The 21,331-nt window shown below is 57.0% G+C and overlaps 1 protein-coding gene across 6 annotated transcripts in view; it reads right to left on the reverse strand.

Annotated features, from left to right (window-relative positions):
* Nucleotides 1–21,331, reverse strand: part of PPFIA4 (PTPRF interacting protein alpha 4) — a 59,725-nt gene that overhangs the window by 16,181 nt on the left and 22,213 nt on the right. For 4 of the 6 annotated variants that reach the window (XM_038162480.1, XM_038162477.1, XM_038162476.1 and 1 more), the window contains exons 2-13: nucleotides 16,886–17,691; nucleotides 9,189–9,290; nucleotides 8,917–9,081; nucleotides 8,333–8,407; nucleotides 6,685–6,780; nucleotides 5,956–6,177; nucleotides 5,398–5,544; nucleotides 5,161–5,295; nucleotides 4,401–4,484; nucleotides 3,467–3,598; nucleotides 1,786–1,848; nucleotides 532–623 (exon numbers count right to left, since the gene is read on the reverse strand). In XM_038162480.1, the coding sequence (XP_038018408.1) occupies nucleotides 532–623; nucleotides 1,786–1,848; nucleotides 3,467–3,598; nucleotides 4,401–4,484; nucleotides 5,161–5,295; nucleotides 5,398–5,544; nucleotides 5,956–6,177; nucleotides 6,685–6,780; nucleotides 8,333–8,407; nucleotides 8,917–9,081; nucleotides 9,189–9,290; nucleotides 16,886–17,122 (1,550 nt within the window). In that variant the 5' untranslated portion in view covers nucleotides 17,123–17,691. Of the gene's footprint in view, nucleotides 1–531; nucleotides 624–1,785; nucleotides 1,849–3,466; nucleotides 3,599–4,400; nucleotides 4,485–5,160; nucleotides 5,296–5,397; nucleotides 5,545–5,955; nucleotides 6,178–6,684; nucleotides 6,781–8,332; nucleotides 8,408–8,916; nucleotides 9,082–9,188; nucleotides 9,291–14,983; nucleotides 15,328–16,885; nucleotides 17,692–21,331 lie in introns of those variants that run through there. The other 2 variants (XM_038162479.1, XM_038162478.1) reach the window with 2 other exon arrangements.

The raw sequence follows: 21,331 nt of genomic DNA on the forward strand, positions 1-21,331 counted from the left end.
TCCTGGAGCAGCTCTGGGTATCCTGGTCAGTGCTGGAGGCTGAGACCCGATGGACTCACCTCTGCTCCTGGTGCCCTGGGCTGGGACGTTCCCACATCCCAGCTGACTTTAAATGAAAGGGTGTGGGAGGACCATTGCATTGGAGAAAGAGGGGCTTCATTCTCCTCAGCCTGCAACAGCTCCAAAGCAATTCCTCCTTCTGCCCCAGCCCATCCCCTGTACTCCACAGGGGAAAAGTCCTCTGGTGAATATCCAGCTTTCAGAGCAATGTAAGTCCTAAGCCACTTGTGCAGAAAAACAAGAGCAAACTTGGGGCCATTCAGTTGGGCTGGGCTATTCTCAAGAGTCCATATCCCACCCCGGGACAGATCCATGGTGGGACAGCATGGCTGGAGCTGACCCTGCTGTGAGGACCCTGCAGCCCAGTGCTGAAGCTTGGGGATGCCAGAAACACCCACTGCCAGCACTTTGGGGCCCTCAAAGCAAACTGCCCCCAAAGCCAGGGGTGCAGGGGTTTGCCCTGGCACTTACCTGGTGTGCACACTCTCCACAAATGTCCCACTCCTGGTCTTGAGCTGATCCACCTCCAGCCTCAGCTTTTCGATCTCATCGGACAAACGCCGCTGTTTGGGGGGATGAGACAGGCAGGGCTTGGGTTTGCTCTGGAGAGCTGCCAGGTTTGGGTCAATCCACATCCTTGGCTATTGCCATGCCTACATTCCCTTTACAGACTCCTACCCCAGGTTTAAAGCATCTTGGACATATCAGCAGAGAAACAGCTCATGCAGGCACAGGGCATGAAGGTGCTGGGGAGGGAGGATCAGGACAGACAGGCACAGATGCTCAAAGAATGCTGCTTTGGGAGATGAAGGAACACAGGTCCCACTTGGATGCTCTGGTTCTTCTCCAGACTGCATGTGTGTGTTCCCTTGGCAAGGGATTGGCAGTGAGGGACCCCCTGGCCAAACTTGCTGCTGGCCCTGTCCCTCCTGCTCCCAGCCCCATCCCCATGGGGAAGCTGTGCCCGCACCCAGGGCTCGGAGATGCCCGGGGGAGGCTGCAGATGGACAGGGAGGGAGGGGAGAAGGGATCTCCCAGGCACAGCAGGATCCAGGCTGGGGATCAGGCTGAGCCAAGGTGGGCAAAGTGCCAGCAATGTCATGCGAGTCCCCGAGCTCTGCCCTGCCCAGACCTGAGCAGCCATGGCTGGGAAGCACAAGGAATAAGCACACATGCTCCCTGCAGGCAAGGGCAAAAGCAGCCCCCTTGATCCCCCAAACCATGCGAGAGACATGCAGCACATCACCCCATTGCTCCAAAAAGCCACGTCCCTCCAGCTTTCTAGCAAGGCCACTAGGGGGGTCATGCAGATGCTACTGAGATGCTCCATCTGAGAGCAGGGTGTGGAGACCTACGGGCCTCTGCAAGCTAGGCATGGGGCAGATCACCCCCAGTCTGAGAAAGCCTCAGGGGCCAAGGGCATGTGGCTGCCTGAGCCCCCCTCCAGGCATGGGTGAAGCCAGCCTGGTGTCACACTGCACCCAGCGGGCTCAGGGATGGATGAGTGTGACGGGAACACGGATGGTAGGGAACTGACCCGGGGCTCTCTGGGGAGGGAAGTGGCAGCTTCCATCCAGCTACTGCGTGGGTGAGTGTGCGGCCTCCTGCTGCTGGGTGCTCTGCTCCCCCCACACAGGGGCATTTTAGGAGAAGCAAGTGCCCCTAGCCGGGGGTGGGGGGCAAGGCAATGCCATCACTGGGTCAGGTCCCTGCAGCCGCATTTACCTTGTCATGCTGGTGTTCCTCTATCTGCTTTTGGGTATTTTCCAGCTCTTGCAACAATGTATTCTTTAAGAAAAACCAAAAATAAAATAAAAGGGAACAAAAATAGGAAAGAAAAAGAGAGACCATTTAGGAAACGGCTGCGTGGCCTCCCAGGAATGGCCAGTGTGGAATTCCTGTGTAGTGAACACCTGGAAAAGGCTCCTTGGGCTATTCCTCACCTGCCCGTGCACAGGTCTCCTCTGCAAAGCTCCTGCCTCTCAAGCAGGGTGCCACAACTCAACTCCTGCCCTGCTCTAGGGCTGAGCATGGTCATGGAGGGCAATGAGGGATTTGGTGGACAGGGCTTGAAGATTAGGAAATATGTCTGAGAGAAGAACAACTCCTTGAGCAGCTAGATCAAAGGGGAAAATGTCCCTTACATCTAAGCTAGGGAGTAGGCAGGGGGGAAAGGAGATGTGCTTATAGAATCACAGAATCATGGGATTGTTAAGATTGGAAAAGCCCTCTAAGACTGAGCCCAACCATTCCCCCCAGCACTGCTGTGTTCATAGCTAAACCATGACCTCAAGTGTCACATCCATGTTTTTGGAACACTTCCAGGGATGGTGACTCCTCCACTGTCCTGGGCAGTCTATTCCAATGCTATAATTATTTCCTTGATTTTTTTTTTTCCTAATATCTGTCTAAACCTCCCCTGGAGAGTTTGTAACTGCCTGAACCAGTGCTCATTTTTGCTAAGTGCTGGCAGCCAAACAGGATCATTTTTGGGCATGAAAGACCTGGATGAACTCTCAGAGTGGGCAAGTGCTGGCACCAGACTGCGGAGGAGGCAATGCCCTTCAAAATGTGTCACCACTCTGGTCCCTGTTGCTTGCTGGGGTAGGATTTGGACTCATCCCTGCAGGTTGGGTCCTGCTCTTTATGCAGACAAATCTGCTGAATAACTGGACGTGCAGGCATAGCCACATTTGGTTGAGGACAGGAGGAGCAGAGCAATGGGGTGGGAGTACAGAGCCAGCCCTGGGGGCATCAGCTGGGGGATGCATCTGTGTGCTCCAACTTGCTGAGGGCAGGAACCCTGAGAGAGCTGAATCACCAAGGCCTGACCTCCCACTGGCACTCTGGGTGGATCCTTGCTTGGAGCCAGCTGCTCCCAGTTAATTCCATTCACACTGAGGCAGCCACAGCTCCAGCCGGCTCCTCCAAGGAAACCCAGTTCCCTGGGAGTCAGGTGGGAGATGCTCATAGACACTGCCCTGGCTTGGAGAAGGGAAATCAGTCTGCACCTGGGGGCAGAAAGTTTTAAGGCAGCACGTGGAGGGATGGGCACTGGGACAGGATGAACACTGCAATTTTTGCTGCAAAATGCAGTTGGGATTTGCTCTGACAGCTGGGCACAGGTGGCATCAGGGCTGCACGGGCAGAGACACGGGGAGGTGGAGGAAAGGAGCAGAACAAATCCTGCTGCTGTGGGAGGTGGGAGGTGGTGGGGAGGGCGTCTCCCTTGGTGAGGTGAGCAGAGCAGTTCCCTGTGCTCCATCGGCCCCAGAACAGCCATGTCTTGCATGTTACCATTTCTCCAGCCCTGCACAGGCACTTCCAGCCCTGGGCCATGGCTGGATGAGGCACAAAGGGGCTGCAGACCCCTCAACCTTCAGAGGACCCCTGCCCCAGGCAGTACCTTCTCCTCCAAGGCTGCCATCCTCTCCTTGAGGTGCAGCTGCAGCCGCTCGTTGGACTCGCTCAGCAGCCGATCCACGGTGTCTGAGAGCCGCTTGTTGTGCTCCTCGTTCATCTTCTCCCTCTGCCGCGCCTGGGACAGACACAGTGACACCCGCGTCACATCCAGAGGGGCTCAGTGCCCTCCTGCCTTCCTGTGCCTGCTGCAGTGTAAGAGCTAGCCCACCAGGCCCAGGGTTTGGGGACAAATCCACCTCTTAACAGCACTGGTTGGACACTGTGCTGCTCTCTGCCCCCTCCAGCCAGGGATGAACAGGAGAGAAAAGGATTTCAGGAGACCATGCCTGCCTGCCCCTCGAGAAAGCTTCTCCTGTGTGTCTGCCAGGAATACCCACGCTGGGGGCACCTTCCAGACCCCACTGGATATGGAAACTTTGGATTCTCAAATATCTGTCCTAATGCAAAACATCTGGGGGCTTCCCCAGGGCCACATCTGTAATGTCACCTGGGTGACTCGAGAAATGGGCATCACCACAGCCTCCTGCATGGACAGCCCAGCCCCAGCTGAGAAGCACAGAAACTGAAGAATGGACTGTGCAGCCCAGGGCACAGCAGCTCAGCTTCCCTGCCCTTTTCATTCTGCTGATCCAGGCTCAGGGGAAGAGCCACTGAAGCCTCCCTTTCCACCCTCTGGGGTTCCAGCTTGCCCCAGGGAGTGATGCTGAGAGAGGAGTGGGTGTGGAATATTAACAGCAAGTCTTGGATGCCTGGGAGAGGAGAAATCACAGCAGAGAGTGCCATGAGCTCCTGTGTGGCTCAAGTTTAAGTGATCCCAGATGGGACAGAATTAACCAGGCTGTTCGCCCAACCTGCTCTCGAACTGCCATCCAGGTGTGCCCAGGTATCCAGGCACCAAGGCAAGGATCAGGACTTACCCTGGCCAGCTCCTGGTTCTTCTCCTCCAGCTGACTCTCCAGCTGCCGGAGGTGCTCCTCGATGCTCCCGTGCCTCTCTTCTGCCTGGGAAAAGCAGAGCAGCTTTCTCGGATGATGCTCCCCAAAGCCATGAGGGCCCTGCTGCATCCTGGTGTTCATCTCTGCATCTGAGTCCTTCCTGGGATGCAGGGCTCTCTCCCACTGCCTGCATCCCTGCCAGGTCTCCCTGTGAGCCCAAACCAGCCCTGCTGGCATGGTGACAGGAACTGGAGGTGCTCTGTGAGGGCCTAAACACCATTCCAGAACCCAGGAAGGGCAGGGATGGCCACATCCATTCTTCCCTCCAGGCTGCACCCTCCAAAATCCAGCCTGGTGCTTCCTCTTTCTCATCATAGAGTGGTCTCGCCCAAGCCAAAGCGCATCCACACCAACAGGGCTTGCCTTGGAGAATGGGGCCGAGGGAAGGGAGCAAACCCCTCATGTGCAGGACACATTGAGGTGTCCTTTAAAGGCAATGCCTCGTCCCTGCAGCAGTGGGGATGGCAGGGGACAGAGAGGCCACAGCTGGGAAGGAGAGTGGGATGCCTTGGGCTGCCAGGGGCTCCATTGCTGCAGGGGGTGGCCAGACCCAGCTCCTCCCCTGGTCCCAGCACTGCCCTCCCTCTCCAATCCCTTCCCTCCCATTGTTCCCTCAGGTCTCTGACGTCCCCTGCAGCTCCAGTCCGGCCCCTCCAGCCCCGGCCCCAGCCCTGCCACTTGCCTTGGTGAGCGCAGCAATGCGCTGGGCCAGCTCCGCTTCCACCTCGGGCAGCGTCTCTGCCTTCCTCATTGTCTGCTGCAGCTTCTGCTCCGCCAGCTCCAGCAACTCCTGCAGGTGCCGCGCCTTCTCCTCGCACTGCAGGACAGCGGGATGACTGCCCGGCATGTCCCACCCCCAGCACCCCCTCCTGCCCCCAGCCCCCGGGGCAAGGGGACACTCAGAACTCAGGTTCAGTACCTGGCGGTGCAGGGACTCCTTGTTGGCCAACTCATTCTCCAGTTTGTCATTGAGGTCATGGATGGAGGTGGCCTCTCGTTGGGCTGCCAGGTACCGTTTCTCCAGTGTGGTGATCCTCTCCTCCATGTCCTCCTTCTGTGCCAGGGCCTGGGGAAGTGATGGGGCTGTCACATCCTGCTCTGTGACAGCATTTTGGGAATAGCAGGGCCATCCAGCTCCTTCAAGCCTGGGACACCCTGAGTCTAAGGGGTGTGAAAACCCCCCTTGACATGGGGATGGGGGACAGCAGAATGGGACAGTGGATAAGGGAGAGTCAATCACAGGATAACCTTCTAGAGAAGACACAGGTCACTGCCCCAGGTGTGCAGCACAACTGAGGGTCTGTCAGTGACCTCACGGAAGTCCTGCTGATGGATTTGGGAACAACTTCCCAAAGGCAGTGGCCTCTTTTGGAGAACATACTGCGCACAACAGGAGTTCCAATCCTCTCCCAGACAAGTAGAAGCAGCTGTGAGGTCTCTGCCCTAGGCTGGGCAGTGCAGGGGGACAGGGACTCACCTCTCGGAGGTCTCTCTGGTACTTGCTGCTCATTTCCTCAGATTTGATCAGATCCTTCCTGGCAGTGCCCAGATCCTCCTCCAGCTCGGCCACGCTGGCAGCCAAGGCAGAGATTCGCTCCTTGGCCTGGACCACTTCAAAATTCTGCTTCTCCAGGAGCTCCTGCAGCTCCACCACCCGCCCAGCCTCATCATCCGGGTGGACGGAGCCATTGGAGAGACGCTGCAAGGCACCAGAGAGGGAGGTGGACATTGGGATGCTCCAAAGCTCCCAGGCTGTGGCATTGCCTGCAGCTACTCAAAGTGGGAATGTGGCCCTGCAGGGACTCAGTTAAGGGGTGGAAGTGGAGACAGGGGCCTCTGGGACCTCCATCAACAGCCTCCACAAGCCAGGGATGGGGCTTCTTACAGGAATGATGGAATAGGGACGGCCGAGGGCTTACCAGGTGGAAGATGTCCCTGCTCATGGTGGGGGTTGCAACAAGATGGCCTTTAAGATCTCTTCCCATACAAACCATTCTGTGATCTCTGGGAATTAGAACCCCTTGGAGCACCCAAGCACAAATTCAGCGCACCCTGCTCAGAAATGGCCTGCAGCCACCAGGAAGGACATTTCCCACAGGGCTGGACCCAGAGGAGGGGGAAAACGGTTTTCAGCACCCTGGAGCCAGCACCAGGGAGGTGGGAGAAATGACAGCCTCACTGAGCGTGGTCAGAGCAGGGCTCTCACCTTCCATGGAAGCTTTGGTGCAGGTTCCTTGGGCTCCCTCTCATCGCGCTCGCCCGCCGCAGGCTCCCGGGCAGAGCCTTGCTGCAGAGCTGCCACCTGCATGGGAACAGGGACTCAGCAGTGGGGGACAGCAGGAGCTGAGGCCACTCCTGCTGCACCCAGGGCTGCACCAGCTTCCTGCCAGAGTCCTGCTTGTGACTGGAGGGGACCGGAGGGAGCAGGTGAGGAACAGCCCTGAGCTGGCACTGCTGGGGTCACACCTGGAATCCTGGGGGCAGCTCTGGGCCTCTCAGTAAAGGGAGGACATTGAGGGGCTGGAGCATGTTTAGGGAAGGGAACAGAGCTGGGGAAGGGGCTGGAGCACCAGGAGTGGCTGAGGGAGCTGGGGGGAGCTCAGCTTGGAGAAAAGGAGGCTCAGGGGGGTCCTTGTGGCTCTGCACAACTCCCTGACAGGAGGGGACAGCTGGGATGGGGGGCAGTCAGGCTCTGCTCCCAGGGAACAAAGGGACAGGACAAGAAGAAATGGCCTCAAGCTATGCCAGGGGAGGTTCAGGATGGACATCAGCAAAAAAATTCTCCCTGAAAGGGTGGTCAGGCCCTGGCACAACTACCCAGGGCAGTGATGGAGTCACCATCACTGGAAGCGTTCAAAAAACAAGTGGACATGAAACTTCATAATATTGTTCAGTGGGCATGGGGGTGTTTGGTCAAAAGTTGGAGGCTTTTCCAGCTTTAATGATTCCATGATTCTAAGACAGAGGAAGTCAGAGGTGCTGGGAAGGCTCAGCACTGAGAGAGATTTTCCTGGTGAGCCTCAGATCCCAGGGCTCCCTCCCAGCTCATTTCACTAGCCAGACAGACTCTGAACCCAGTGCAGCAGGAGGAGGGGATAAACACTGGCACTGTGTCCTGCTTGATAGGGGAAGGTGGGGAACGGTCCCTGAAAGGAGTCTGGGAAATACCATGAGACTTGAACTGGGAACTGGAAAGAGGAGCAAAATTTGGCCAGCAGAGGCTGTAGAATGGCTCCTTCCTTTTGGGACTAGTGGCTGGGCACAAACTCCAGGAAGGAAAACGGAGTTCATGTCTCTTCAAGAACACTTCATCCCTGGAAGTGTCCAAGGCCAGGTTGGTCAGAGCTTGGGGTAACCTGGGATAGTGGAATGCATACCTGCCTATGGCAGGGGGTGGAATAAGATGAGCTTTAAGGTTCCTTCCCACCCAAATTAGTCTGGGATTCTGAGATGACCATGGCTGGAGGCTGGGGACAGCAAAGTCCCAACCCCAGGACTCCAGCAGGGAAGAAGATGGGGGATGCGAGATGAGGTGCTTGAAGCAGTGTGGTTTGGGTCTCTGCCAAATCAGGGCAAATCCCACGTCACCCTCAGCCCCCTGGAATGATTGCGATTCAGACTGTTTTTGTCAGTGACATGAATTCCAAACAGCAAACAACCGGGAAATGTCACCTGTGAGACAAACGCTTTTCAGAATCTTTACAAGGTTTCCTTAAATGCAGACAAACCTTCAAGTAAACAGCAATTTTAGAACAAAAGCCTTACATCAAACCTGACCAAATGCAAATACCGCATGAACTCCCAAAGGTAACGGGGAGTATTCCCAGCCCAGCAGGTGCCCAGGTACCTCTTACCTGCCGATGGGCGTCCACGAGCTGCTCCTCCAAGGTGGCCACTCGTTCCAAGGCTGCTCGCAGGCGTTCCCTCACCTGCAGGTGAGTGAAACAATGGAAAAGGCTGTTATTTATCCAGGATGAGGGTGTCCAGTATTTAGGCACACTCCCAGGCCGGTTTGTTGGGCTGACAGCCAGGCTCAGGTGGATTCACAGGTTCAGGATCATCCAGCCCATCACAGGGGGTTAAACTGTGTTGGAGAAAACAGGCTGGGCCAATTCTTGGAGATCTATGGCCAGAATAGCCTGGAGAGGTCTCCTGGCAGAGGAAAGAGATGCTTGAGGTGAATGAATGAGGAAGAACAATGAAGACTGACCCAGAGTGTCAAATGCCACCACCCTGAGAGTGTGTTCCCTGTCCCCAACAGCATCAAACCCAGAGGATACACTGGGGAGCCCTAGCAGCTCCTCAATGCAGCTTTGAGATATCCAAGACTTTCCTTCTGAGGGCCCCCACGTCACCTTAACAACACAAAGTAGCGGGGAGGGAGTGGAGGGTTGGGAGAAGGAACTCTGAGCAGGAGAGGTCCCAGCAGCTTTCCCACCTTTTCATCCAGCGCCTTGTGATGCTCAAAGAGTGACTTGAGTGCCTTGAGCACCTCGACCTCACTGGACACCCCAGATGGTGACTGGGCCTGCCGTTTGACCACGGTCATCCTGAGGGAGCGCTCATGCCGTGACACCAGGCACTCCAGGTGCTCCAGCAGGAGCTACAGGGGGACGACAGAGGGGCTGTCAGTGCCAGGATGGGCCCAGCAGCCCCTGGGCTCCCACAGTCCCAGGACTGAGGGCCTGCCAGCAGGGTCTCCAGGCTTACCCGGGTGTTGTTGCGCTCAGCTTTCAGCTCTGAGATCTCCTCCTCCCTCTCCAGGAGCTGCTCCCGGCAGGCACTGAGCTCCCGCGTCAGCGTCGCAAACTCCTGGGGAGAGCAGGAACGGAGGATGGGGTGGAGTCAGCATTCCAGCCCCACTGCTGGACCTCCAGCACAGCATTTCCTATCCAAACCCAACCAGGGTTGAAACCAGTGGGAAGGCACAGCCAGGCCAGGAGGGGATTTATTCTGGGCTTCCCTCATGCTCTGGACCAGGAGAATACAGCACAAGATTTGTCCCACTTGGTTTGATATACAGTGACACAAGAAACTGTTCTATAGCTGCAGAGGTGGACGATGGCATTTCAAGCATTCCAGTCAAAAGCACCAGCACGTTCCCATTCCCACTGTCCCCTGGATGCAGCTCCCACCTTGGAGCATCCCATCAGGCTAAAACTCACCACGAAGCCACAGCCGGTCAGGATGAGTCCCCTGGCCCTCAGCCAGCCTCTGCCATGGCCTCAGGACCTGGAATCTTCCAAAACTTCCTCGCAAAAGAAAGAGGTTGCTGCCTCAGTCTAGCAGGTGGAGCCCCAGCGAGCTGCATATGGGGCACCCCAGGTCCCGAGTCCCAGCTGAGAGGGATGGGGCACAGCAGGAGATAGCCAGGTGCCACCAGCTCTTGCTGCTGCCAGCACTTCCTCCAGGGATGTGGCAGCCAGCAAGGAAGAGCCATGCCCAGAGCAATGTCAAAGGACTACTACATACCCAGCACATCCCTCAAGACAGGATGAAAGCCACAATCACACTTGTGGGTGTGTCAGAAGGGAAGGGAAACTCACTTTGAAGTCCCTTGGATGCAGGAGGGTTCCCTTTCCCATAAGAAATGAAACCCAGGCACCTGGGTGAGCCCAGGAGCACCTCTCATTGCTCCCAGTGCCTCTTCAGTGGTGCCAGGCCTAAGTGAGGTTTTGCAGCTGGGATTTCTTAGGGTGAGAAATGCAAATGCAGGAACGCGCCATGAATTCACACCATGTTCAGTGTTGTTGGAAAGAATTTTAAAAGGCAAAGGATTTCAGAAGAACCCAAGAAGGATTTGATGGAGCATTAACAAACCAAATTTCAAGAGGGGGCTGAGAGCTGCTTTACAGCATGAAATTCTTTTTCACTTTAATTTTCAGGTTTACCCAATAAAACCCCTTCAAACCGAAGCAAAGCATTGAGGCTTAGGCTGAACCAAATGCTCTGCTCAGCTCCAAGTGAAACCTCCTGTGACAGCTGAAGCTCTGAGAAACCCAGAGCTTTTACATCTGTTTGTCCCAGCCAGGTTTTCCCTCTCCCTCCCCTCCCCAAACCTGTCCCACTGGTGAGGTTTGCAGCCTGGGATTGGTGGGGATGGTCGTGCCACTGGTGCAGTTGAGACCCCCACAGTGGGGCAGGACCTGAGCAGGTTGCAGTGAGAGGAAAGGGAAAGAATCACTGTCCCCAAAAACAGCTGCTTTCCTGCCTGTCACCTGCCTCAGGCAGCTGCCACCCCACACCCCTGCTCCACATCCCTGCTCTGGCATTGCCCCAGAGCAATGGGGCGATGAGGGGGGGCCTGAGGTCCCCAGTTCCTTCCCAGACCCACACCCCTTCTTGCCCCATCCATTCCCCAGGGATCACTCCAGCCCTGCAGTTTTCCCTCTTCCCATCCCTTCTTAGGGACCACTCCAATGTGGGATCACCCCTGGCCCCATCCCTTCCCCAGGGATCCCTCCAGCCCTGGGGGGATCACCCTTCTCTCCACCAGTCCTCCCCGAGATCTGTCTCAACACCCCAAACCTCTTCACTAACCTCTGCCATGCCCCATCCCATATTTGCTCTGGGACCATCCCCCAGAGCACAGGGAACCCTGGGCAGACCCAGCTCCAGCGGGATCCCGCCGTGCCGGCCCAGCCCTTCCCGGAGCCGTGCCCTGCTGGCGCTGGGATCCCGGGGCGATCCCGATCCCGATCCCGACGGGCTCAGGCCCGGCCGCAGGCACACGTGCGCGTTCCGTGCGTTATGCAAGCGCTGCCAGCAGCTCCCGAGCATCCCTGCGGATTAGAGCCGGGCTGGGAATGCCGGCGAGCAGAAAGCAGCAGGGAGATGTGCCAGAGAGGCGCCTGTGCATCGCCACAGATTCAGGGATCTGTCATTCCCCCAGTCCCTCAACACGCCAAGAGACAGGCGGCAGGGCTCCAGGAGCTTGGGAAAAGCACGCTGGCAGCCGGGATGGCCCCGGGAATGGCTTCCAGCAGCCCGAGCTGTAAATGCGGGGGACGCATCAGCTCTGTGCTTTTCCAGCACCAGGGCAGGATCCTGCGGACCCAAAGCCTCTCTTCTGCCCTGTGGCTGGAAGGGGACACCCGCTGTGGACATGGATGCTCTTCCCACGGGAATGAACAGGGCAGGGCAGCACGAGATGGGTGGGACAAGGCATTGGAGGCAGCAAGAGGACAGGGATGGCCGGTGCTGGGGACAGAGATCACCAGCACCCAGCCTCCTCTCACTGCACTCCCTCACTGTGGTGGCCAGGCTGTACAGATGCTCCTGCAATCAGGACTTCATCCCTGAAAGAGGGGATTAAAAGGGAGCAAATCCTCTGGAGAGAGAGGCAGCCCCTGCTGCAGCCAGCCCGGTGCACATGCAGCCAGCGCCAGGGCTGGGCACAGCACAGCACAGAGCTCCTGCCAGCCCTTCCCTAGGGCTGCTCCTCTCCAAGCCCTTCATCCCGACAGGAATGCTGGCTGCGTCCTGTGCCCTGTGTCCCACATCCTGTGCCAGGCCTGCAGCACCCCATGGCAAATCAAAGAGCCCTCGGTCCTGTCCCCCCTCAGGGAAGGCTGCAAAAATGAACATTTACATCAAAAATAGCAACAGCCCTGCGGCGAGCCAGGCCAGCAGGGTCAGCCGAGTACACAGGGCCTGAGCATGATGCCTTGGGAATAAAAAATAGGAATAAATCACTCCAGCTCTCGCTTGCAGCCACCTCCCTCAGCCCCAGCTGTGCCAGATGCCAATGTTGCCACCTTGCTCTGGGTCACTGGTGGGCACCAGGCAAGTTGGGGACCATGACAAGCTGTCCCAGCTCATGGTTGCAGTGTTGCACTGTGGAGTGCAGCCTACACCCCCATCCACGGGTGTGCCATGACCCTCTATCCTAGCAAAGTGGAGATAAAGAGGATCCAGATGATTTTTCCTCTGCCCTGGCCATGGCCAGGAGACTTCCAGGCAAGGAAGAGGCACTTGCCCAGCTCTGATAAGCTCTGGGACTAAGCAGGGACACTTATAAACAGATTAGAAAGTGAAGGAGAGGTGCCTGATCTCCAGTTCAAGGGTGGAGAAGCATAGCCTGGGGGTCCCCGGGAGCCCTGCAAGCCCAACAGTTCAGGAAGGGGCCAGTTTGGATTAAAACCAAACCACCAAGTGACTGACTGGGCTTGGCCCCAAGTCCTGGGGTGAGAAGGAGCAGGATGGAGCAGGATGGAGCAGGATGTAGAGATGCTGTTTTCAGAGCAGGGAGGGAAACCTGGAGCACCACACAAGGTGCTGAAGTGTCATGCTGTGGACTGGGACTCAGATCTTTAGTCAGCACCAGGCATGCTGGGGGTTTGGGGTTTTCCTCCTTGGCTGCCTCAGGGGGGAAGGCACAGGGAAGAGCTAGAAGGGGGCCAGGAACCAGCAGCATGGAGATGGCTGGAAAAGCACAGAGAGGTTTAGGAAGCTCAGGGGAAGAAGGCTCCAAGGCCTGTAGCATGGAAAAGCTGAAATGCCAAAGTCCTGAGCCCAGGACCCCCTTGTGTCTCTCCCAGTGCCATCTGCAGTACAGACAGGGATGCAGCGGGACCACAGCACAGGCAGCAAAATTCCCTGTTTGTGGCAGGAGCACGGCTGCTGCTCCAAGGCACTCAAGCCTGGGGACAAACCAGCTCCAGCTGTAGGATTAACAGCATTTTAAAGCCCCTAATTGGAGAGATTGCTCCTGACAGGAGCAGCAGGGGATGGGTGGGAAGGATGCCCATGCCAGGAAACCAGCGCTGCTGACTCGGCACGAGAGGGAGAATCCCATCCATCCTCTGCCCATGTGGCAGCCCCATCACCCCACTTCTTCTGTTCCAGGAGTGGAGCAGAATGAAGAGAAAGACCCAAATCAGAGATGAGGTGATAAACACGACCCCAGAAGTTGCAGTATGGGATTACACAGATTAAATCCTGCTGGTTAAACCCAGGGCTTTGACCATCACCCACCCCCAGCACTGGATACCAGCACCTCCCAGACCTCCTGGATACAACACTGGGTCTCTGCAAGAGCATCCATGGGGAATCAGTGTCCTCCCTTCATCAGGATGTGTATTTCCACCTGGGATTGCTCAGGGAGGAGCATTGTGCAGCCAGGCAAGCAGGAATCCAACATCTCAGCATTCTAGTCTTGTAGGAGCACAACCAGCTCCAACACAGCTGCCAGATCCCTCCATCCTTCCTAAAATCTGGAGATGCTTTAAGGGTCTCACCCAGTGGGTGTTTTCCTCCACCTGGGGCTCCTGAGATTCCCATTTACCTGCTGGTCTTTGCAAGTTAACTCAAGATATACTTTGAAGTTATATGTGATTGTTTGATGTCAGCTGCCCCAGCTCCTGAGGGACCTCCAGGGACTTTGGGCAGTCTTAGGGGGTCTGGTCACCCCAAAAAGGCCAGATCTCAGCTCTCCAGGCAGCCCAAGAGGCAGCAAAGGTGCAGCAGAGCTCCATGGAAGGAGGAACTGCAGGAAGTCTGCATGGCCATTGGCAGCCCACAGCCCTCAGCCCTGCTGAAATCTCGGGAGCACGTTCTCCCCCTGACATGGCTGGGGACAGGGACTCCTGCCAAACCCCCAAGCCATGGCAGGACAGGGACGAGCTCCATCTCACACAGAACCCTGAACTGGGAGCACATCTGGATGCACCAGGAGCCCCGAGTGTCACATCCCCTCGTGGTGCCTGCCCCCAGGAGAAACTGAGCTGGGGGGCTGGGCAGGAGGCAGCTGGGAGCAAAGCCAGGGCCTTGGAGGACTGCTGAGAGCACCCAGAACCTGCTCAGGGCTCAGTCCTCGGCCACGAATTCCCTGCAGAACAGAGGGGCTGGAGCTGGAGCTTTCAGCCTGATTAAGTCACATTCAGCACTCCCACATGAACAAATAAATCATGTAAGCAGCATTAAGGCAGCTTAGTCTCCCCAGGTAATCGCCCGGAGTTCTGCCTTTTGGGGGCTGACGGATGCCCCCACGGATTGGGGGTGGGGATGGTTCAGCCACGCAGCACAGGCAAGGGGGAATGGGAGCTACAGGCAGGAGCATCCCTGGAGCATCCCTGCAAAGGGGTTTGTCCTGGACAGGCACATCCCCTGCCTGCCCCACGCCTGGATCTGCACCAGATGCACATTCCCAGCCTGTCCTTTTGGATCCCATGCCGACACAGCAGCATCCAGCTGCCACTGCGCCCTGAGAGGGTGCAGAATGCCACATCCCCAGCTGCCACCCATCCCAGCCTCACCAGCCAGAGCATCCCCCAGCCTGGCTGCATCCAGGGGACACTACTGATGAGCCTGGGTGCCCAATCCTGCCCTCAAAGAAGGGGTTCTCCCAGAAATCCAGCTTGCATCCCATTCCCAATGGGGTCTGAGACACTGCAGGAAGCTCCTTGGTAAAAGAGCTCACAGAGAAGGAGGAAGAGGATGGGACAGATCTATGGGATGCTCTCCGGTGCCCTGAGGAGAGACCCACACGTCCCGGTCCCACTTACCTGGTACATGCACATGCTGGGATTAATCCCATTGGGCAGGTGAGCGCCTCTGGATTTGCTTCCCGTGTTCATGCCGAGCCCTCATGTCCAGGGGAGAGCACGGGGGGCACCGGGGGCCACCGCGCCCGGGCGCAGAGCCCCCTGCCCGAGCAGGGACCGCGGGAGGCAGCAGAAGCTCCGGGGAATTCTCCATGGGAGCCGCCCCAGTCACATCCCGGGGCCAGAGGGGCCAGAGGCGGCCCCAGCCAGGCACGCAGTGGGTCGCAGCACAGCGCTGCCAGCGCGTCCCCGAGTGCTGACCCAGATTGCTCCGAGCACACCCCGAGGCTCCGAGGGCCCGTCCCCGGAGCGGGAGCCGAGGCTAAATCCGCGCATCCCTTAATCCGGGATGCTGTGGTGGGGCGGGCAGAGCGTCAGGATGACCCGGCTTGCTCTCTCCAGAGCGGGGAGCAGAGGGACCGAGCCCTCAGCACAGGGAGGTGGTGGTGAGACTGGATGCACCCAACACCTGGGTACGTCTCAGCAACTCTCTCAGGAAGGTAGACTCACCCACAGGGACCCCAGGAGCTCCTGGGAAGCACTGTTGGGTGTTTTGCTCTCAGCATCTTGGGCAGAGCCAGGACCAGCTGAGCTCTGCGTATGGAGCAGCAGTTCCCAAGCTGCTTTCCTCCATCCAGACAAGGCAGAGATGCAGAGAGCAGGCCAGCCAACAGCCCAAGCTCTGTCCTAGCTCGTGCCACTAGTTTTGACCCATTTCCCATGTCTCCCAGGTGCTCCAAACCCCAACACCCAGGCAAGGAGGATCTCAGGTTTTAGCACTGCAGAGTTAGAACAGATGCAAACATTTGAAGCCTCCTGCTTCCCTTTGCTGTTGGGCTCCTCCCACACCATACCCACAATGGAGCAGAGCAACAGCTCCCCAAAATCCCTGTTACCCCGAGTCTAAGCCCTGGGATACTGTGCTATCCTAAAAGACCCCACAGGGATGGTGGGCAGCTCAGACTCATCCTGCACAGCCCTGTGACACTGGACTCATCCACCTCACCCTCTTCTAGCATGAATTAATATCTTTGTGGAAATCAAGACCAGGCCTCTGGAGTACCTGGAGAGGGTCCTGCAGGTGGAGGAACCAGGAGCAGAGCACCAGCAGAAGCCCCAAGGCAAGCCCTGATTCCCCAAGCCCTGGGCTCCTCACTGAGCATGGACCTCTGGCAGCCTCACTGTCCTCTGCTCCCTGAGATGTCCCAGTCCCCACCCTGCACCAGCTCTGCCTCCAGCGTCCCCTCTCAGGACCAAGATTGAGACACAGAAGTCCCACTGCCCCACTGGGAAATGGGGATGATGGAAAGGAGCCCTCCTGGCGAGAGAAGGAGCAGCAGTGGGGCTGCTCTGCACATTGGGGAAGGAGAGTGATGAATGGTTCATGTCCCCATCTAAAGTGCCAATGTGGGCTCAATACCTCCTGACATCCCAAGAAGTTGACTGGAGGCAGAAAGCCAGATGTGCTGCCCAAAATGAGCTATCTGCTCCCCAGGTGCTGTCCCCCAGCAGTCTGACTGACCCCACAGGAAGCAAAGGCTCTGCATCTGCCTTGCTCTCACCCTGGGGTGTCCTTGGGGAGGTTTTGCCCCTTCTCCAAATCCATTCCCCTGCGGACAGGGGGATTGCACTCCTACCCGTCCTCAAAGACCAGCAAGGGTACAGAGGAGAAGGGGAGATGTCCCAGCTGGTTGTGGCTTGGCCTGAGAGAACCTACAGGATTTACTGTTGACATGAGGTACAAGACTCGCGGCAGCGTCACCACCGTCACACCAAGCCAACCCTGTCAGGGCCATGGGCTAAGCCCCAATCCCCCTCGAGTGCCTCAGGGCAGGCTCTGCTCATGCCAGGGCAGGTCCTCACCTGTGGGAGTGCCGAGTTCAGCTGCCTCTGGAGCTGGTCCCGCTCCCGGAGCGTCTCCTGCAGGCGGCTCTGGGTGACGGCGAGCGTCTCGCGCGTCTCCCGCAGGGTGTCCAGCAGCTTGTCCCTCTCGTCCAGCATGTTCACCATCAGCTGCTCGAAGTCAGCGTCTGCCTCCGAGCCCTGGGGGGGGCCCAGCGGGTCCCCCTCGCTGATGGTGGGCATCACCTCGCACATCATGGCTGGGCTGGCTGGGGGAGGGTCCCGACGGGGCTGGGATGTGCTGAGCACAGGTCACATCACTGCGGGCTCCCGGGGGCCAGGGGAGCCAGCACGGGAGGGGACAGTGCGGTGTTCAAGAAGAGGGACTCCCCATCCCTTCCTCCTGTGGGCTAAGCAGCAGCTGGCATCACTCCAGCAGGATACAGGGATGTCCTGGGCACCAACAGGGTCCTCGCAGTCACCAGTGCCCTGCTCGCTGCTCGTCACTGCCGGCTCCCGCTGCCACCTCTCCTGGGTCCCGTGTGTCACCTCTCTGGGGGCCTGTGTGTCACCTCCCTGATGCCTTTCCAAGGGGCTGCAGCGTCCGGGCTGCTCAGAGGGGGACAAAACGATCCTTGAGGATTTGTCCCAATGGAGAGTCCGAGCCAGCACAGGGAGGATCCAGGAAATGTTTGGGCTGCCTGGGCATGCTGAGGGGGACTCTGGTGAGGACGGGCTGTTTTCCTTAAGGCTGGATGAGGTGTTGCTGCTGACGTGGAAGCGTGTCTCTGTTGAGCATCACAGTTCTTCAAATACCCAGCAGTGACCTGTGGCAGAGGGAACAGAGATCAGATCCCTCCTGCTGCCCCCAAAATGCCCAGAGACCTGCCCAGACCCCTCTGCCCCCCATCAAACCCTTGAGGTGGGCTCAGCGCCCACATGAATGGGCTGTGCCAGGCTGTACCTCCTGTGCCACTACACCAAATCCAGGATGGTACCAAGCTGCAGGGAACAGCAACCCGGGCACCCAAAATCCTGCAAATCTCTTTGGCATTCACATATCCTGGGCGAGGATCCCATGCACTCCAGGGAACTCCTGGCTGCCCATGGCCCCTGTGGCCCCGCTGTTTCCCAGCCTCAGGGAATTTGCAGAAAATCAGGCTCCAGCCTGAGTTTAGCCCAAAGCTGGCAGGAAGTCACAGCAACAAATGAGTTCAATTATTGGGTTAATGTTCCCCCTCCTCTAGACATACGTGCTGGGCCCAGCGGTTCAGAGACAACTGAACTCCAGCACATCCTCCCTTGGTCAAAGCTCTCCCAGGGGATGAAGGCAGCAGCATCCCCAACTTCCTGCCCAAGCACAAGCACCACGGATGAGAGGCTGGAGGGAAGAGGCAGAGCTGACATTTGGGCAATATATAGGCTGGATTAAAGCACGGCTGGACCTGAGAACCCAGCCCAGGGCTGATGCTGGAACCCATAGCCCCACCTTCCCTAAACCATCCCAGACAAGGTGCCAGGTGGGGATTCACAGTCCTGTGGGGGAACTTCAGCACTCTGCAGCTGGGTGAGGGTCCCCAGCAGCAAGGGTGAGTGTGACACTGCCACCCCAGCCACCGTGGGGACCTGCCCACCCTGGTCACCATCTGTGCCAGGGGACAAACCATGAGCAGGGCTCAAGCTGAGCAGCAAAACACAACATGGCAGGCCCAGGGTGAGGAGTGCTGGTCTAGTGCTGCTTCCAGGGCAGGCCCCGCTCCAGTTTTAAACTTTCCAGATGAAATGCTCAAGGATAGGTCTGAATATTCTGAGTCTGTGGATGCATCTGAGGCTGTGGAAGTGTTCAAGGCCAGGTTGAACGGGGCTTGGAGCAACCTGGGATAGTGGGAGGTGTCCCTACCCATGGCAGGGGGTGGGACTGGATGAGCTTTAAGGTCCCTTCCAGCCCAAACCAGCTGTGATTCTCTGTCACTTCCCCTTCAAACTCTCCCCCACATACATGGATAAAAAGGACCTGCACACAGGCCTGGGCCAGAGCAGCCTGTTCTGGCCCTTTGGGCTGGGATGAAAGCTCTTGTGTCCAACAGCTCAATGGCACAGCAGGGACCTGCCCTGATGAAAGGTGACACTTGTGAGGAGGTGCCTTTGTCACACCAGACACTGCCAGAGCAGGGGAATCAGAACTCTGCTCTTTGGATGACATTGGCTCATCAGCTGAGGGGAAGTCTGACACAAAAAACTCTCTAAAAATAGTGAGGCTCTGGCAAAAGCAGCAGCTCCTCACTGTGCATCCTGCATGACGCTGAGAGCCAGCTTCAGGGACATAGGACAGGGCTGTCCCACAGGTGGTGTCCTCTCCTCCCTTCACAGATTGGATCCTCAAGTGGCACAAAACCTGTTGTGGACATGTAACACTGTCCTGAAGCTTTGAGGGTTGTTCACACTCCATCCTGGCTGTTGGGACGTGGAAGACCAGGGTAATTGTGAATTCATGGGATAACTGCCCTGAGGACATCCCATCTGTCCTAGGGCGACTTTATGATGCTTATATCCCCAGTCATGTGTCCTGTTAATGCTGGATATTATATTCTGTGCTTTCAAGACTGGCTCTGAGAGCAAAGGCGGGGAGAAGAAGCAGCAGAGAGTTTGTTATCATTATCAGAGACTGTACTCACTCCTCCACAGGCTGCTGGAACTCAGAACTCCACTGTGGTATCTGGGCACAGACAGGGCAGAACACAGTGCTCCTTTGCTTTTTAATTAGTTTAGCTAGCTGAGGCAGAGAAGTTTTCCCTGGACTGTTATTTTTTTCTTTCCCTTTTCTGAGAACTGTTCAAATCTGCTCTGGACTGGGACCCGGGGAAACACCGAGAGCTTGCACTTTGTGGCCTGCCAGGGCCTGCTCTGGGCAGCAGCCTTTCCCAGTGCTGGAGAGACTGATATGAGAGCAACCACCCACTGGAGAGATTTTCTGAATTTGTCATCTCTTCAGAGCAATGAATTATTTTTGTCATCTGGTATTGTTCATTTTTTGTGCTGGGGAGTGCTTTTCCTGTTAAATAAACAGGTTTTTTCCACTTCTCTCCAAGGAAATTCTTCCCGAATCAGGTGGGGGGAGGGCCCATGTGGGTTTGCTTTCTGGGGGTCCCCCTTTTGGAAGTTTTCTTCCCAGTTTGCCCTAAACCAGGACACCACCCCAGCAGGATCCCATAAAAACAAGGCTGGTGGAGCAAAAGGCACAGGGCGAGGGGACCATTGCAGCCCCTGCTCTCCTTGGGTTGAGTTGGACATGAGCCTCATCCCTGTAATTAAGCAGGGAAAATGCTTTCCAGTTCTACCACCCCTAATGAACAGCCCAGGGGTACCCACAGGCATGTGGCTCCCTGCCAGCTTTCCTGGGGTTAAGAGGTCCCAGACTCCAGGGAGATCCAGGGCCAAGAAAAGCAGAAACCAGTCCTACCCCAGGGCTAAGTCCTGTTAATTTGGGTGCAAAGCCTAAATGAGGTGACTTGCATGACCCCTCCTCTGCTGTGCCTCTGCCCGAGGGATGAGCATGGAGAAGGAACACCCAGGCTGGGCAAAGTCCGGCAGTTCCTGAGCACGACTTGAATGGCAAAATGAGCCCCATGGGCACGGCCCCAGCCAGCTGCTGGTGGGGAACTGGGAGAAATTAGCAGATTAATTAAGAGATATTAATCAAGGCACAGAGGGAAGAGCCCTGCAAGCCCTCAGGGAAGGGAAATGCTGCAGGGAATGACCAAGACATAAATCTGACCGGAGTGACGATGGGATGGAAATTTATCCCAGCTGCAAAGGAGAGACACCATTACCAAGAGAAGACTCTGCAGATGCCAATTGCCAATTCCAGCAGGGCCAGGGCAGCTTCCCACACCCCCATGGGGCTGGACCCACACAGTGCAGGAAGAGGCACAGATTTACATCCAAGAGCTGATTTTCTTTCTGCTTCCCCCGTGGTTGAGCTCGTGCATGGGTTGTTCTGGGGGGGTTTTGTTTCACTGCAAACCTGCTCCTGCCCACAGTCACATCCTGTTATTCCTGTGTGCTTGTGCAGGGAGATGGGGAGATGAGCACAGCCGGTCCCTCAGCCTGGGGAGGGTGATCACAGAATCACAGGGATCTTACACAGCTGGTCCAGGATGGACTCATCCCATTCCACTGGTCCCCAAAAGCCTCTGTGCCCTGTCCCTGAGGATGCTCAGTGAAGCATCAAACTCTCCTGGACAAGGCAACGTTGGCTACTCAGAGCTCCTCTGTGCCCAGGGTCTGGGGATGTCTCCACTGAGGGAGGTCACATCCCCCCTCGTCCTGGACCACCAAGGACACAAACAGAGGTGTAAGGCAGGAGCTGCTACAAACCCCTGCAGCTGGAGCAGCTCTATGAGAAGGGTGAGACCTCCCACTACCACAGAGAGCAGCCAAAGCCTCCCTGGACTGGCCTGAAACTCC

The sequence above is a fragment of the Motacilla alba genome, chromosome 26 (genome assembly GCF_015832195.1).
Source record: "Motacilla alba alba isolate MOTALB_02 chromosome 26, Motacilla_alba_V1.0_pri, whole genome shotgun sequence".
NCBI classification, from domain to species: Eukaryota; Metazoa; Chordata; class Aves; order Passeriformes; family Motacillidae; genus Motacilla; species Motacilla alba.